This window comes from Jaculus jaculus, chromosome 5, assembly GCF_020740685.1.
Source record: "Jaculus jaculus isolate mJacJac1 chromosome 5, mJacJac1.mat.Y.cur, whole genome shotgun sequence".
In the NCBI taxonomy this organism is placed as follows: Eukaryota; Metazoa; Chordata; class Mammalia; order Rodentia; family Dipodidae; genus Jaculus; species Jaculus jaculus.
The window spans coordinates 139,284,324-139,301,588 of NC_059106.1; the positions used below are offsets into that span (position 1 = coordinate 139,284,324).

Below are 17,265 nucleotides of genomic sequence, written 5' to 3' on the forward strand. Positions count from 1 at the left end.
AATACTCAAAGGCAAGACTGACTACACAAAAACTGGAAGCCAAAGAAGTCACAGAGCAAAGACCCAGCTTCCGCCAGAGGGCGTCTGGCAGCAGGACTTGAGCTTTCCTGTAAGACCCAGGGAACAGAACACAAAACCAAAAATGGTCACCAACAGGAATTTAAGTGGAAGTTTTGACACTGAAATCGTGTGTAAGACAAGGAAGACCATTATTATCCCTTCTATTTAAGATTATAGCAAAGTTCCTAGTCAGCCAGGTAACAGAAAAGGGGAAAAACTCCCTTTAATTATTAGTGAATAGCACTTTGTACACAGGATATTAATTCAAGGATAAATCAGTACTAAAAAAAAATTAGCAAGATTATTGGTTGTTAAATCAATATAGGAAATCAATCATAAAATAAGCAAACAGTGAGAAAAGTAATTTTAAAAAGGAACTTTTACAAGCATATTTGTAATACAAGTGTCTGAGGATTCTGATTTTAAAAAAGTACTTAAGAAAATTATAAAATCTTATGAGAAGCATTAAAAATAGAAAATCAACATCATAAAATACACAGTATTATACAATATTGGCATTAGCTGTCCACCAAACTGATTCATAAATTCAGTGAAATCCCAATCAAAAATCCCAAAAGCTAATTTTAGAGAACACAAAAAAATTGCTTCTGAAGTCTACACAGAAAAGCAAAACCAAGGTAATTCATCTTTTAGAAAGAGACAGTGGGAAGCTTTGATTTATTAGACAGTTACTATAAAGCTCAGTCAATAAAGAGAACACAGTACTGTTGATAACCAAGATAACATGGCAGTGGAACAGAAGAGACATGTGAAAACTGCCATGACAGAAGGGTTGGAAGGTATTAACACATGATAAACCACAGAACACTAGAGAGTGAGGCTCACTGACTGGACTAGACCAATTAGCTACCAATGGACGAATAAAGGAGAAGTAGATCTCCACCTGGCATTATACACAGAAACCCAACTATTCATGAGTTAAAGATCTAAGCATGAGGGCCAGTGGTAGATGGTAGGTTCAATCCCCAGCACCATTTTTTGAAATAAAAGCAAAGCTCTAAACATGAGAAGTAAATCTATACAGAAGAGAGATCATTATGACCTTATGATCTTATGATGGGTAGGATTTAATGAACAAGAATCAAGCATAAGACTGGTAAAACAAAATATATGAAAATTTAATATCTGCATGTCCCAAAAGAGATTTATGCTTATATCGAAAACATATGAAGGATTTTATCATCAGTTAGAAAACCTGGCAGAAAAAGGAAAGATAGGTGAATAGATATTTCACAAATACAATATCCAAATGACCAGTAGCTATAAGGTACTTGCACAAGAAATGTATAATAAACCACAATGGCATATCCATACCGACCCACTGAATTAGCAAAACCTAAAAACCTTACAATACAGTGAGGTGGCAAGGAACATAGGAAAGTCTCCTGCGAAGAAGTGACTCATTTTGAAAAGCAATTCAGCATGATCTACTGGTGCTGACCATGAGCACACTCTAGCAGCAGTTTTACTGCATGGGGAACATGTGCCTACCTCCAGAAGTGTGGGGAGGGGCCGGCAGGGCATTAGGCATCTTCAGCTGATTGATGTGAACTCTTAAGATAGCTAGGCAACTACACTGGATATATTTTTCCTTAAGTGATAACATAGTGGATTTTTTTTTTTTTTTTTTACCTGTAATGCAGCCTTGTGTCAGCATTTAAGGGCAGAGAAAAGTATTCATGATGAGCAAAGATAAAATTATTTTCTTTAAAGTCAGATAATCTTAGGTTTCCTAATTTACCAGTCTGGGACATAGTAGAGAAAGATTTTAAAATACATTTCTATGAATATATCCCCCATATTAACTAAAATTACAGATCCCATTTTAACAATATTTTTACAGCAACGACATTGAAATAAGTTATTCAGCAAAAAAATCATATTATACACCCTAAATATTTTTTTATTTTTATCTTCCACTTAAAGTAAAGGCCAGACATGGTGGTACACACCTGCAATCCCAGTACTCAAGAGGCGGAGGCAGAAGGATCATGAGTTCCAAGCCTGCCTGAGCTATACAGAAAGACTTTGCCTTTAAAGAAAGAGAGAGAGAGAGAAAGAGAGAGAGAGAGAAAGAAAGAGAGAGAAGGAAAGAAGGGCAGGAAGAGGGTAAGGAAAAAAGAAAAAGAAAAAGGTAAACAACTTGCTCAACATACACCTGTAATTCCAGGTTCATATAAAACAGACATGGAAGACTGTGAGTTCAAGACCAACCTAGGCAACACAGCAAGACCATGTCTCAAAAAACTTTAAAAATTAAAAAGTTAATCTACCTTTAAGCAAGAGAGAATATAGTCTCATTGGCCAAATAACTAAGAAGTAACTAATTTAACAGTGGTCTGATCAAAAAAAAATTTCCTTTTTTAACTATTTCCCTTCAATAACAAATAATTCATCAAGTAAATTTTCCTTATACTTAGAGTTGATTTTGCTTTCTTTTTTTTTTTTCCTCTGACATTTTCTATGTCAGATATAGCCTAATACAGAATTTTACATCTCCATCAATAATAACAAAAGTTGATTTGGTTGCTTAATAGCAATAAAAACAGATTTCTTAGAGCAAGAAATTTGCATTCAACCCCTAAGTCTCCTTTGATTTCCAAATTCTGCACAAAAAACATTAATGGCTACAGAAGATAAAATACTACTGTCAGCTGAATTTCAAGCATGACACACTCAACTCGTTTAGAATGAAGAAACAGTTTAATATTTTAATTCTCATCTTTAAAAACATTTGTCAAAAACGTAGTTTAGCTAGGTTTAGGCAAGTTTCTGCCTCACACAAGAGACAGGAAGTGCTGAACAGCCTTGCGGTGCCTACAGCTGGGAGTCAGTAACCCAGACACCAGGTGCATGATGCACACTGGAGCTCGGGCGTGCTCTCTCCCCTTCTCCTTCTGCCTTTCTCATAGGTGCAAATGCGTGCCCACTCAAGCACATACTCTCACAGAAGATTGTTGGCATCCTAAGTAAAACTATGAATATTGTATAAACTCCTAACTATGTACAACCTATAGTCAAGACTTTGATAAATTCAGATATTTTATAAACTGGTTCAGGAGCATGGTTTTCAAATGTTTTGATCTAAAGGGGTGATAAAAATGTATACCTTAACATCTGAAAATTATTTTTACTATTTACAAAAGAATTTATATGTACCAAGCAACTGGAAGGTTTGCTGCCAACAAAATTGTGCCTTGCTGAAACTAATAATCATCATAGAAAATGGAAGTCAATCTTTTTTAGCATTTCCTTTGTATACCTTTTGTTGAATAGTGGAATGTTTTTGCTCCATCTCTCTTTTCTCTTTTGCTGCATCTACAACCAATCGGTCCAACTATAAAGGGGAAAAGAAAACCACAGACTTAAAAGGACACAGCAATGGTATTATTGTTAAAACTATATTCCAAGTCATTTCACAAAAAAAACTTATGAATACATCACTTGATTTAAGTTTACTGAAAAAGACATTTGGGCTACACTTTCAAGTGTAAGTGCATATTCTTGCTTGTACCAAATCCTTGTTGGAAGGGCCCGATCTCCCCTAAGGAGAAGAAGGATCTTGAGAATCACCATGGTTCCACACACATAGAGCAGGAGGCCTGCTTTGGATATGTGGCAGTGCGTGTGCAGCTGACTACTTGAGTTTGAGTTATCTGTTGACCCCACTCAGAAAATTCTGGTAGCTAAAGTCAAAAAAGAAACAGTATTGATTGTCTACCTCCTACAAATAGCAACAAAAAATGCAGCCAAAGAAGGATAGCCAAGTCCCACAAGTTCACCTTAATGGCGTGACCCATCACTTATCATGTATCATGTTTTCAAGTTGCCACCCTAATGTTAAAATCAGACCTAAAAAACAGAATTAATAATAAGCCAAATAAAAGAGAACTTTAAAAAAAAAAAAGCACAAACCCAAGTGTTCAAAGGCCAGCCTAGGCAACACAGTGAGGCTTTATCTCCAAAACAATACATTAAATAAAGTAACAGCTCCCTACACACTAATTCAGTTACTAAAAGAATAACTGGCCACCTCCAAACAGGATGCATTATCTATCACTTGCACATGCTTAACATGGCTTAACACATGCTTTTCAAAGTCCTGAAAACTTACTTGACACTCAAAGGGGAGAAGGAAAAAAAAACTACAAAACTGAAGTTAATAAATGCCTAAAATATAATTATTTCAACTAGCCATTTGCAGCCCAATTCATCCTTTTTTTTCAATTTTTTAAAACATTTTTATTTATTTGTAGGGAGAGAAGACAAAGAGAAACAGAGTATAGGCACGCAGGCCTCCTGCCACTCACTGCATGGGAACTCCAGATGCATGTACCACTTTGTGCATCTGGATTTACATGGGTACTTGGGAACTAAACTTAGGCCTCAGGCTTTGTAAGCAAACACTTCAACTGCTGATCTATCTCTCCAGCCCAATACTAAATATTTAAATGAATCATTTCATAGCTCTTACACTGAATTTTTTTGCTGTTTTTTGGTTTTTAAAGGTAGGATCTCACTCTAGCCCAGGCTGACCTGGAATTCACTATGGAGTCTCAGGGTGGCCTCGAACTCATGGCAATCCTCCTACCTCTGCCTCCTGAGTGCTGGGATTTAAGGCGTGCACCACCACGCCCAGCTATGTACCCTGCAATTCACATTGTTTTTATAGATTATACCCAATGTGAAATGAAAAAGCAATGTAACATTTGATACAATGTAAAAAGTGTCCAAACATAGGGAGGTTTTTTTTACCTTCAAACCAAGTCTGGGCTAGATGTCCTATAAACATATTTCTACAATAACCTGACCCTTCCCTATGTGGTACAAAAGATTAGCTGTTCCCTATATCTATTTCCTCCTGTTCCTTGTCAAGAGAACCTCCAAATTCTACCAGGTTACAGCCTGGCATCAAGACTGTATTTTCCAAGTTAATGATCAACAACTGACAAAGCACTGGCCATTGGGAAATACACAGAATTGACATAAACAATTTCTAGGAAATGTCTTCAAGAGATATTTTCACCCCTCTGCTTCCTGTTAGCCAGAATGTAAGGCCATGTGGAATCATGAGGCCAACTGAAAAGATGTAATAAGCCTTGGTTCTAGTGGAACAAATGGCCATGATATAAGCTTTTGACTCTACAGAGAAGAAATGAGTCTCCTTTTAAACATCTAGTTTTCCAAATTTTTTTGTCATTTGCAAGCAAATGTAATCCTGACATACAGAGGGATTTAACACAGAAATGAACAGTCTGATTACAGGATACAGGAGAGGGCTGGAGAGATGGTACAGTAGTTAAGGCACTTGCCTGCAAAGCCTAAGGACCCAGGTTCAATTCCCCAGTACCCATGTAAGCCAGATGCACAAGGTAACATATGCATCTGGAGTTTGTTTACAGTTAATTGAGGCCCTGATGAGCCCAATCTCTATCTCACTTTCTCTCTTCCTGTTTCTCTTGCTCTGTCTCTCACAAATAAATTTAAAAAAAAAATTTAAGTTCAGGAGAAACAGAAAATAAGAATGTATATAATCCATGTCATGTGTCCTGCATACCCATTCTCCCTCTCCTATTTCCTTTCTCCTATTTTCCTACCTTCGATTTTTCATTCTTAATTCACTCACTTCAAAAAGCAAACTGAGTCATCTTGGGAAAGAAAACAACTAAAAATGGGTGCTATTAATCAACAGTAAGAAAGCCACCCATCAACAAAAAGAACAATGTCCTCTGGGCTTTGCTTGTAAATCAATGGTAAAGCACTGGCCTAGCAAGCATGAGGTCAATACTCAATACAAAAATTTTAAAGTTTCCAAACATTTAGCACATACACAGGCATTCTGTATATATTGAGATTTCATTATGTTCATATTATTTTTCATATTTGGTCAGCATAAGTATGTTTGAGTACTTTTTAGAATTAATTCTAACACACAAAGAAAGATCCTGGGCCCCTTAAAATCCTAAGATAGCAAACTTTCATTGTTCAAATAGCAAAAGAACAGTTTTTTGAAAGTTGAAAAGAGCTACAAACTAAATAAAAAGCAAATTAGGACAATGAATCAGTTATTCAAATGTAGTAAGTTAGAAAATAAACCTAGCTATGGGTACTATCAAATAAACACTCGTTCGTTTGTTTGTATGTTTGTCTTGAGACCTTGTCTCCCGTTGTGGTCCAGTCTGTCCTCAAACCTGAATTACCTTTCAGAACTTTACTTTTACATTCATTCCCCTCCCCTCACTGCCCTCACGCACTATAGATAAGACAGTTATGCTTACCTTTAGGTTCATTTTTGGATATTTTATCCACACGCCCATGTGTGACAGCACCAAACGTCTTTATTATGTCAAATTTCCAAATATGCTAAATTTCTTTAAAACCATAAATGTCAATGAAGAGTAGAAAATCAAGAAATATAGTCCAACATTACCTGTGCTCCAAGATCTTTCATGTAGGGTCCAAGTTCACTAAACAGATCATATCCTTGGTGAAAGAAGGCCAAATGGGCATACATAAAGGACAACATCTAATGGGGAGAAAGAACGGTCATTTAAAATATACTGTTACATAAACATTTGGAAGTATTTTAGTTCTGAATCTGTTTAACATGTAAATTATTCCACAACAGTCCAAAATATCAACTCTATTTCAAATTAAATTGTCATTTTTCTTAAGGAAACTTCATAATTATTTACAAAGACAATGAGAATAAAATTTGATTAAAATATCCAGTTGACTGGGCTCGAGAAATGGCTCAGTGGTTAAGATGCTTCCTTGCAGAGCCTAACAACTGGGGTTTGATTCCCCAGTAATCACATAAAGCCTGATGCACAGTGGTGTATGCATCCGAAGTCCCTGGTGCACCCATTCACTGCCTCTCTCTGTCTCTCTCCTCTCTCTCTCTCTGCTTGCAAATAAATAAGTCAAAATATTATTTTAAAAACATCCCACTGGCTTCACTTTTTAACAGTAACCCACATATCGGATTTTACATCTACACAGTTGATCTGAAGAATTAAATTTTCAATAGCTTCACTGTCTTACTAGATATTCCTATATACATTATGAAATAGCTATGTGGTTCATAAATGAAGCCCTCATAAGCAAATAAGACATGAACATGAAAAGAGGAAAGGAAAATGCAGAGCTTTCAAGAAACAGTGGCAAACACTCTGTAACCTACTGGATCATCAGGCACAACTACAGGGAGAAGAATGAGAAGAATGCTCAAGTATTATTTTTCCCCCAAGAAACTAAATAAACAGAATGAACACTTTGCCAACCTGCAGATTTCTTTATATTCATTCCACACATCCAGAAATTGATATTAAGGATTGAGAGGGGTTATTTTTCCCCCCAACATTTTCTGTATGTTTATAATTCACAGTAGAAAATAAAAATCACCTTTACTTTTAGTAGTTAAGTTTTTTGGGGGAAAGGAATTATATAATTAAATGTATAGTATGCAAAGAATCTTCTATTATTCATTTATTTTTTTAGTAAGAAAGACATCCGCTTAATATTGTGAAATTTAAAATAAGTCACAAGTTCATTAATACTCAAAAATCTTCTCAAGAAAATTTTGTTTCCAGGATAAAACCAATTAAACATAACTCAAAGATTAAAGACTAAATTCATATATAGAAAATTATTTTAGTAGATAATGTTAATGGTAATAATTATACATCTTTGAGGAAATAACACTTTGTGTGGTATTTAGGCATGTGTGTCTATGTGAGGGCAAACATGTGAACATGGATGCCCCAATGCCATGGGGTGTCTTCCTTGATCACTCTCCTCTTTATTCTATTGAGTGAGGCGGGGTCTCTCACTCAAGCCCAGAGCTCATCAATTCAACTAATCTAACAAGACAAATTGTCCCCAGGATCCCACATCTTCCGCTTCAGAGCAAGTACTAGAATTATAGGCAGGCTGCCATGCCCCTTCACATTTATGTGGGTGCTGGGGATGGGGGGCGGGGGAGAGGCAAAATCAGTCCTCACATTTGTACACAAGTGCTTTATTCACTGAGTCATCTCCCCAGATCCTTTAAAATAATTTTTTTTTCTTTGAGGTAGGGTCTCTCTCTGGCCCAGGCTGACCTGGAATTCACCTTGTAGTCTCAGGGTGGCCTCGAACTCACAGCGATCCTCCTACCTCTGCCTCCTGAATACTGGGATTAAAGGCGTGCACTACCACACCCGGCTCTAATATAATTTTTTAAAACCCTTAAACTACAAAAAAAAAAAAAGAGGAGCAGGAAGAGGACTACATAACAACAAGAAACACAGTATACATGACAACACATACCAAGCATAATAAAATACAAATGATAGACTAGGAAATCACATACTGAAGGATTGCTGATCTGAATAAATGAGGTGGTACAAAATCAGTAGGAAAAGAAAAATTCCTACAGAAGAAGAAATAAAGGACGTGTGTGTGTGTGTGTGTGTGTGTGTGTGTGTGTGTGTGTGTGTGTACAAGTGGCCAGAAAAATACACGGAAAAGATGCTTTAACTAGAGCCAGGCATGGCAGCACACGCCTTTATTCCAAGTACTTGGGTGGTGGAGGTGGGAAGATCACTGTGAGTTCAAGGCCAGCCTCAGATGCATAATAAATTCCAGGCCAGCTTGGGCTAAAGTAAGACCCATACACACACACACACACACACACACACACACACACACACACACACACATATTTAAAGGGCTGGAGAGATGGCTTAACAGTTAAGGTGCTTGCTAGTGAAGCCTAAGGACCCAGGTTTGATTTCCCAGTACCCATGTAAGCCAGATGCACTAGGTGGTTCATGTGTCTGGGAATTTGTTTGCAGTGGTTGGAAGTCCTGGCACACCCATGTTCATATTCTCTCTAATAAATAAATAAATAAATAAATAAATAAATAAATAAATAAATAAATAAAATACATTTTAAAAACTTTTTAAAAGGTTCAAACTCATTTGTATTAACAAAATACACAGTTCAATAACAAAATCACATTTTTGATCTACCAATGGGGGCAAGGATGGAGAAGAAGGGATAGGACTTTACCAGTTTGTTACATTAGTGGAGAAATGTTTGCTCTTACATACTATTAGTGAAATATTTATAACCCTTAAAATTTGGTCGTATTTTTTAAAAGCCTTTTCAGTTTTTAAAAAATTCTAAGAAATCCTTTATCTATCCTCTCTATATATAACTAAAGGCAATAATCAGAATTCACTAGCATGATTACTACAATGATATGTTTTAATATCAAAAACATGAAAATTACTTACATATCCATTAATTAACATACTGTACAGTCTATTCAAGGCTGGAAGCTTATGATCTACATGCAAACTATGCCTCACCCAACCACTTGTTTTTTGAAGGGAACTGTTTTTAAATGACTGAAGGAAAATTCAAAGAATACATGAAATTTATTTAACTTCTGTTCCCATACATAAAAGTTTTATTGGCACATAGCCATCCCATTCATGGACCTGTCTGCTGCTTCCTCACTGCAAGAGCAGAATGGAGTAGCTGGAACAGACACGAAATGACCCCAAAACCTACTGCATTTATTAACTAGCCCTTTGTCCTTAGTACATTCATGTGACCGAATTCTAACTAGTCAAGTCACAAAAGCCAATTAAACAGTACTTTCAACCTGGAAAATATGGCAATGGAGATGCAAAGAGCCATATAACAGGATGCACAATGTAGTTACCTGATGAGATTCCACAGAAATCTGAAAACGTAAGATGTGACAAGGTTCTAAAGCAGTTAAGTATAGCCATTGGAGACAAAACGTCTACAAATGAAATTTGGAGTCATTATTTTGAAGAGTCTCAAAATAAGGAAAGAAAGAGTGCAATGCCATGTCACTGGCTTAAAGACCCAGGAAGAGTAAGTTAAAAAACTGTCACCATGGATGAAAATACTCATAGGGAAGAAAAGAACAACAGCAATCTTCAAATTTGATCCCAATGGCACACGAACAGCAACCCAAAAGCACTATGTCATCAGCCTCAGGGGCAATTCTCCAAATTCTCCTGAGGAATGTTAAGTCCTCAAGCTCATATGTATGGGAGAGGCACTGGTGTGTTGGCACATGTAGAAGTAAGAGGATAACTTTCTTTCTAGTGTTGGCCCCTGCCTTTCAACTTTTTTTGAGGCAGGGTCAAACTAGCTGGCCTCTGAGCTTCTGGCAGATTCTCCAGTCTCTACCTTCCTTCTGGCCTATAGGTGGAGCCTGGAGTACAAACACCCCCATAGCTGCTTCTGCTCATGCAGCAAGCTCTTACCACTGAGTATCTTCCCAGAACCATAATCTCCTGCAGTTTACATTTAGATAACACATCTAGTCATAGAGAAAAATGTAATATCTTAAAAGAGGATGTGAAAAAAATTTCTAATACAAATACAAGTGAGATTAAAATCCAAAGCTTAAATGTGATAGTATTTTGTTTTAAAAGAAATCCTGAAATATTCTAAAAGTTTTTTTTTTTTAATTTTTTTATTTATTTATTTGAGAGCGACAGACACAGAGAGAAAGACAGATAGAGGGAGAGAGAGAGAATGGGCGTGCCAGGGCTTCCAGCCTCTGCAAACGAACTCCAGACGCGTGCGCCCCCTTGTGCATCTGGCTAACGTGGGACCTGGGGAACCGAGCCTCGAGCCGGGGTCCTTAGGCTTCACAGGCAAGCGCTTAACCGCTAAGCCATCTCTCCAGCCCTCTAAAAGTTTTAATAGCCACCAATGACAACTATTTACCAATAGTATTAGATATCAATTATGTAAAACATATACAGATACAAGAAAATAAAAACAGGAGAGTCTGTCTTTATGGAGCTTGAAGCATGTTAATAAAACAGATACACATTAAAAAACCTAACAACAAGTGGACATAAGAAATTTCTTTAACAAATGAAATACAAATATAGTTCAAAATGAAGTAATAACAAGTATGAACCTAAAAAATGCAAAGCCAAATAGGTTTAGTTTCATTGAGATATTTAAGACACCATTTCAATTAATATCTTACTGATTTCAGGATTTCTGATCTCCTTTTTGATTGAAGAACATTAATCTGAAAGAAAATATACTTGGTTAGTCACCCATAAATTATTGTAAATGATAGTCTATAAAACAAAGTATTGGTTTAAAGAGATGGCTTAACAGTTAAGGTCCCAGGTTCCATTCCCCAGGACCCACATAAGCCAGATGCATAAGGTGACACATGTATCTGGAGCTTGTTTGCAATGGCCTCCGGCCCTAGCATGCCTGTTCTTCTCTCTCAATCTCTTTCTCTCTCTCCCCCTTTCTCTCAAATAAATAAATAAATAACAATTTAAAAAAATTAAAGACAGTATTATAAAACTTGTTTATTCTAATGGTTTAATCCTCTCCCTAACAAAATAAAAACAAAACCAAAGTTGTTATTTTTAACTCTCTTTTTATAATAAGAGTTAAGACAAATGTACTAATGCGATTCTCAACCATTTTTAATGAAAAACTGGTTCTTTAAAAATGACATTCTGGGGCTGGAGAGATGGCTTAGCGGTTAAGTGCTTGCCTGTGAAGCCTAATGACCCCGGTTCGAGGCTTGGTTCCCCAGGTCCCACGTTAGCCAGATGCACAAGGGAGTGCACGCGTCTGGAGTTCGTTTGCAGAGGCTGGAAGCTCTGGCGCACCCATTCTCTCTCTCTCCCTCTATCTGTCCTCTCTGTGTCTGTCGCTCTCAAATAAATAAATAAAAATTAAAAAAAAAGACACTCTGCCTCAAACTAGGTAGAAGGCAAGCTTGTTCTCTGACCGCCACACACAAATGTGGCACGTGTCCACCAACACATGAGCACACCATATACACACCAAATAAAATTTTGTTTGTTTTTATTTATTTATTTATTTGAGAGCAACAGAGAGAAAGAGGCACGGGGGGGGGGGGGATGAATGGGCATGCCAGGGCTTCCAGCCACTGCAAACGAACTCCAGATGCGTGCGCCACATTGTGCATCTGGCTAACGTGGGTCCTGGGGAATCGAGCCTTGAACCAGGATCCTTAGGCTTCAAGGCAAGCGCTTAACCGCTAAGCCATCTCTCCAGCCCAAGTTTAATTATTAAAATAGCTTTATCACCACAATACTACTACTGTTTCAAAATTTTATTTGGGGGCTGGAGAGATGGCTTAGTGGTTAAGTGCTTGCCTGTGAAGCCTAAGGACCCCGGTTCAAGGCTCAGTTCCCCAGGTCCCACGTTAGCCAGATGCACAAGGGGGCGCACGCGTCTGGAGTTCGTTTGCAGAGGCTGGAAGCCCTGGCGCGCCCATTCTCTCTCTCTCCCTCTATCTGTCTTTCTCTCTGTGTCTGTCTCTCTCAAATAAATAAAAAAATAAAAATAAAAAAAATTAAACTTGTAGCAAATTAATCTTTTCCTTACCCTCCTTAACTCACACATCAAGGCTTCAATGTAATTTTTATTATTTTTGCATATACATAATTTATTTTGAACATAATACTCTCCCATTAATTTCTCAGTGCAAATTTTTGAGTTGACCATAGACTATCTTTTCTGGATCTATGATCTAGTTTCTCTGCTTCACTGCTAGATTCCTTACAATCCATTCTCCAAACAGGCACAAAAGTGACCTTTCTCAAATATCAGTAAGATATAATACCTCTTCCTTTAAGTCCTGCAATTTCCTACGATGTGCAGAAAAGCCCACTTGGTGACAGCCCTGCTACCCTTTCCAGTCTACGTCTCTGTCACTTTCCCGCTTCTGTGCTCTGCCTACCAACCCTAACTGTCCCATAGATGCCACTGTATTGGCTGTGCTGCCTCCGTGCCAGGATGTTCTATCCTCATGGGCATGCAGCTCCAGGTTCATCTTGCTTTTCTCGCCCCATTTCTACTCCTCCCTACGTCTAAGCAGGTCTCAACCTGAATACCATCTCCCCACAGCAAACTAACACAACACTATCTAGTACATCAGCCCTTTTTACTCACAGCATTTATATATAACGACCTTGTTTTCTTATTGCATCTTTCTCCTAGAGTGTAAAGTCCATGAGGTGAGGGTACTTGCCCAATTCTAGTCCCCAAGACCACCAGAGAAAGCATCCAACAAGTAGTGAGTATTGGACAAGTAATGAATCTAAGTATCTTAATCATATACAATTTGTTGAAATAACAATAAATTAAGAGATTTTCAGGGTTTGAAATGTAGCTCAGTTTGGTAGGTTGTTTACACACCATGCACAAAACCCTGGTTTTAATCCTCCGCACTGCACAAACCAGGAGAGCTAAGGCATGTCTATAACCTCAGCACTCAAGAGTAGAGACCGGAGGATCAGGAATTCAGGAACAAAAGATTTGACTTTAATAAGATCTTTCCCAACTCTAGAAACTTACAACAAATTTTTTGTCTGTTACTAAGGACCAGCTTAATTCAATAAAATGTTAAAATGTTGATCCAAAAAGAGAATCATTCACTCTATATCATCAAAAGATTACAGAATATCTTCCCACTGACCTATTTTTTTTTTTTTTTTCAAAGAAGGATCTCACTCTAGCCCAGACTAACCTGGAATTCACTCTGTAGTCTCTAAGTGGCCTTGAACTAGAGGTGATCCTCCTACCTCTGCCTCCTGAGTGCTGGGACTAAAGGCATGCACCACCACGCCTGGCTTTGTAAGATAATTTTAAATCACAGTTTAGAAAACAAAACAAATCAAGAGACGTCTAAACATAACTTTATTAACTAGCTTAACTTTCTGCATGCCTACTTCAAACCCTACTCAGTTTTGAGGGGTATACTGATAAATACCTTTGGCAGAGGTTGTAAATAAATACACTATTCAAACTTTAAAATTCTCAAAAGTCTTGAGATGGGGAGGGGATATGATGGAGAATGGAATTTCAAAGGGGAAAGCAAGGGGGGAGGGAAGGTATTACCATGGGATATTTTTTATAATCATGGAAAATGTTAATAAAAATTGAGAAAAAAAGTTATAGGATACATTTAGATAGAGATAATACACAAATAGGTAGCTTATGAACATGAGAATAACTTATGAAATGTGTTAAATAGATGCTAATTTTGTAATCTGAAATATGCATCAAAGACTGATACAATAAATGAAACAAATGTTATTGTGATAAATATCTGAGGGAAAAACATACAAAGAGAAAGGATTATTTTGATTCACTGTTTTGGAGGTTTCAGTTAATGATAAAGTAGATTCATTGCTTTTAAGTGTCAAAGAAAAAGCAGGTGGCAATGGTGTGATTGGATGGTGGAACCAATGAAGCTATGTAAATTCAAATTAATTCATATTTTCAAATATTATGTACATATATACATATATACCACATGTGTATAAATGTATATACCTGAATACTATATATATTATATATTTTATGTGTGTGTGTGTATATATATATATATATATATATATATTTAACTTTTCAGATTATCATTTTATCAAGAAATAAAAGCTTTAAAATGATAGGAAAAACTGATTTTTACAAAAATAAATGCAACAGGCATTTAGTGAAGACCTACTATTTGCTAGTCACAGGGTCAAAATAAATGCTAGTTTAGTTTTATTGACAGACACATTACTGTTATTGAGTTTAGTTAAAAATTACTTGTTATGTTTCTTATTTTTAATAAAAATGTATATATTAAGTCAAAAAAAAATTCTCAAAAGTGGGCTGGAGAGATGGCTTAGTGGTTAAGCACTTGCCTGTGAAGCCTCAGGACCCTGGTTCAAGGCTCTATTCCCCAGGACCCACATTAACCACATGGACAAGGAGGCACACATGTCTCGAAATCATTCGCAGTGGCTGGAGGCCCTGGCATACCCATTCTCTCTCACTCGCTCTCTCTCACTCACACTATCTGCCTCTTTCTCCCTCTGTCTGTTGTTCTCAAATAAATAAAAATAAACTCTCAAAAGTGTCTCAGTATAATTCCTTTGTTTTTCCTATCTGGAAACAAAAAAGAATATTCAAATTTACTGAGGGGTAAAAACACAATAAATTCCAAGACTGGAAAGATAAAGAACCTGCCTTGCAAGCAGAGCCTAAGTTCAACTGCCAGAATCCACATTAAAGAAAGGAAGCAGAGCCAGGTATGGTAGCACACGTCTTTAATCCCAGCACTCAGGAAGCAGAGGTAGGAGGATCTCTGTGGGTTCGAGGCCACCCTGAGACTACACAGTGAATTCTAGGTCAGCCTGGGCCAGAGTGAGACCCTATCTCCAAAGCCTCTCCCCGCAAAAAAAAAAAAAGAAAGGAAGAAAGGAAGCAGGTATTATTGCACAATATTACCGCTGCACAGTAATTCCAGCACTGGGAAGGCAGAGACAGGTGGATCTCTGGGGCTCACTGGCCACCTAGTCTAGACTTATGTGCAAGTTCAGGTCTTAATAAAGGTAGACAGTGTTCCTAAAGAAAGGCACCCAAGCTGGGCGTGAGACCCTACTTTGAAAAACCAAAAAAAAAAAAAAAAAAAAACAAAAAGAATGGCACCCAAGGTGGTCCTCTGCCCTTCACATTCGCATGCACACACGTTTGCACATTTGCACAGCATGCACTCCCCACACAAACACACTCAAAAAATAGTGAATTCAAGCCGGGCATGGTGGTACATGCCTTTATTCCCAGAACTCGAGAGGCAGAGGTAGGAGATTGATTGCCATGAATCCGAGGCCACCCTGAGACTACAGAGTGATTTCCAGGTCAGCCTGAGCTAGAGTGAGACCCTACCCCGAAAAAGAAAAAAAAGAAAAAGTAAATTCAAGTATTTATAGAAGTAAAAACATGACAAGCTACATGCTTGAAAAAAATCTGCTACTTAATATTCTCTAAACTAGGTACTTTGAGTACAAAATAAAATGATGTAATTGTTATTAGTGAAATCAAATAAACTAATTGCTACAAGGGAGTAGACATAGAGGCTAACGTAATACTATCAATGACCTTCAAAGTAAATGCATAATTTATGTTTCAGTTGAAAATAGTAAGCATTTTAGCCAACTTCCCTGCATATTAAGTTTTTAACATTAAGTCATTCTCTCTTTCAAAGGACATTACCTACCAACTTTCCAAATAATGGCCTATGGGCTAAAGATACAACCTAAGAATACAAAGGATACATGCTTATGTTTGTAATAACCATGTATAAAAATATAAAAAATGACTTCTTCTGCCTGGAAAAATAACTTTGGCCAGAAGACAAAATGAAATGGTAATAGGAATAAGCTAAACTAGTACAAGAAAGACCAAATTTTAAAAAATGTTTTATTTATTTGCTGGAAGAGAGGAGGAAGAGAGGGAGGGAGAATTGGCATGCCAGGACCTCTTGCCAACAAACTCCAGATGTATGTGCCGCTTTGCACATCTGACTTTATGTGACTAGTGGGGAACTGAGCCCAGGTTGGCTGGCTTTGCAAGCAAGAGCCTTTAACTGCTAAGCCATCTCTACAGCCCAAGACAGACCAATCTTATGAGATTATCCTAATACTTTAGACAAAAAGTAAGGTTCTAGAAGCAACAATAAGAAAAAAAAATTAAGAGGTATACAGGAATTTCTAAGATATCTGGGGGCTAGATTTGTTGCTTAGAATGAGAATACCTGATGTAATTCTTTCTCTGTGAACTGCAATAAGTGTAAAGAAATGGGGCTTCACAGTTCAGGAAAAGAGAAAGAAGCCATTTTATATGGTGACAGATTTCAGTTTCTGACACAATGACAATTTGTGAAAAATACAACTATGTACAGGAACCAGTTCAAACAAGAGACATGATAAAAATCCCAGACAATAAGGAAGTAACAGGAGATGAGCACTAGGTAGAACTTGCAAAGAATGTGAACTAAGAAGGGAGAAGCAAAAACGGCTACCATTTTAGTAAAACTGAATAACCAAGACAGTGAAAACCACAATGTGTCTAATGGGTAACATGCACATAAGCCATTCCAGTAAACTATGCTAGGAAAGCTGAGGACTCATACTGAAGCAAGAAGGAAAAAGGACAAAAGCAACAAATTAATTCATTCTAGAAACATTCCACTAACAAATAGAGTACTAATTTTTTTTAAACTTCCCTCTTACTGAATATGTCTTCCTGTAACTTACTTAAAATTCATTATCTGCTGTCCTGAAAATATCACTAAGATATGCAGTGATTTA

At 37.1% G+C, this 17,265-nt stretch overlaps 1 protein-coding gene across 4 annotated transcripts in view; it reads right to left on the reverse strand.

Annotated features, from left to right (window-relative positions):
• Window positions 1–17,265, reverse strand: part of Acap2 (ArfGAP with coiled-coil, ankyrin repeat and PH domains 2) — a 159,698-nt gene that overhangs the window by 55,805 nt on the left and 86,628 nt on the right. For 2 of the 4 annotated variants that reach the window (XM_045148851.1, XM_045148853.1), the window contains exons 7-10: window positions 11,115–11,159; window positions 6,512–6,607; window positions 3,344–3,418; window positions 1,714–1,725 (exon numbers count right to left, since the gene is read on the reverse strand). In XM_045148851.1, coding sequence (XP_045004786.1) covers window positions 1,714–1,725; window positions 3,344–3,418; window positions 6,512–6,607; window positions 11,115–11,159 — 228 coding nt within the window. The remainder of the gene's footprint in view (window positions 1–1,713; window positions 1,726–3,343; window positions 3,419–6,511; window positions 6,608–11,114; window positions 11,160–17,265) is intronic. The other 2 variants (XM_045148854.1, XM_045148852.1) reach the window with 1 other exon arrangement.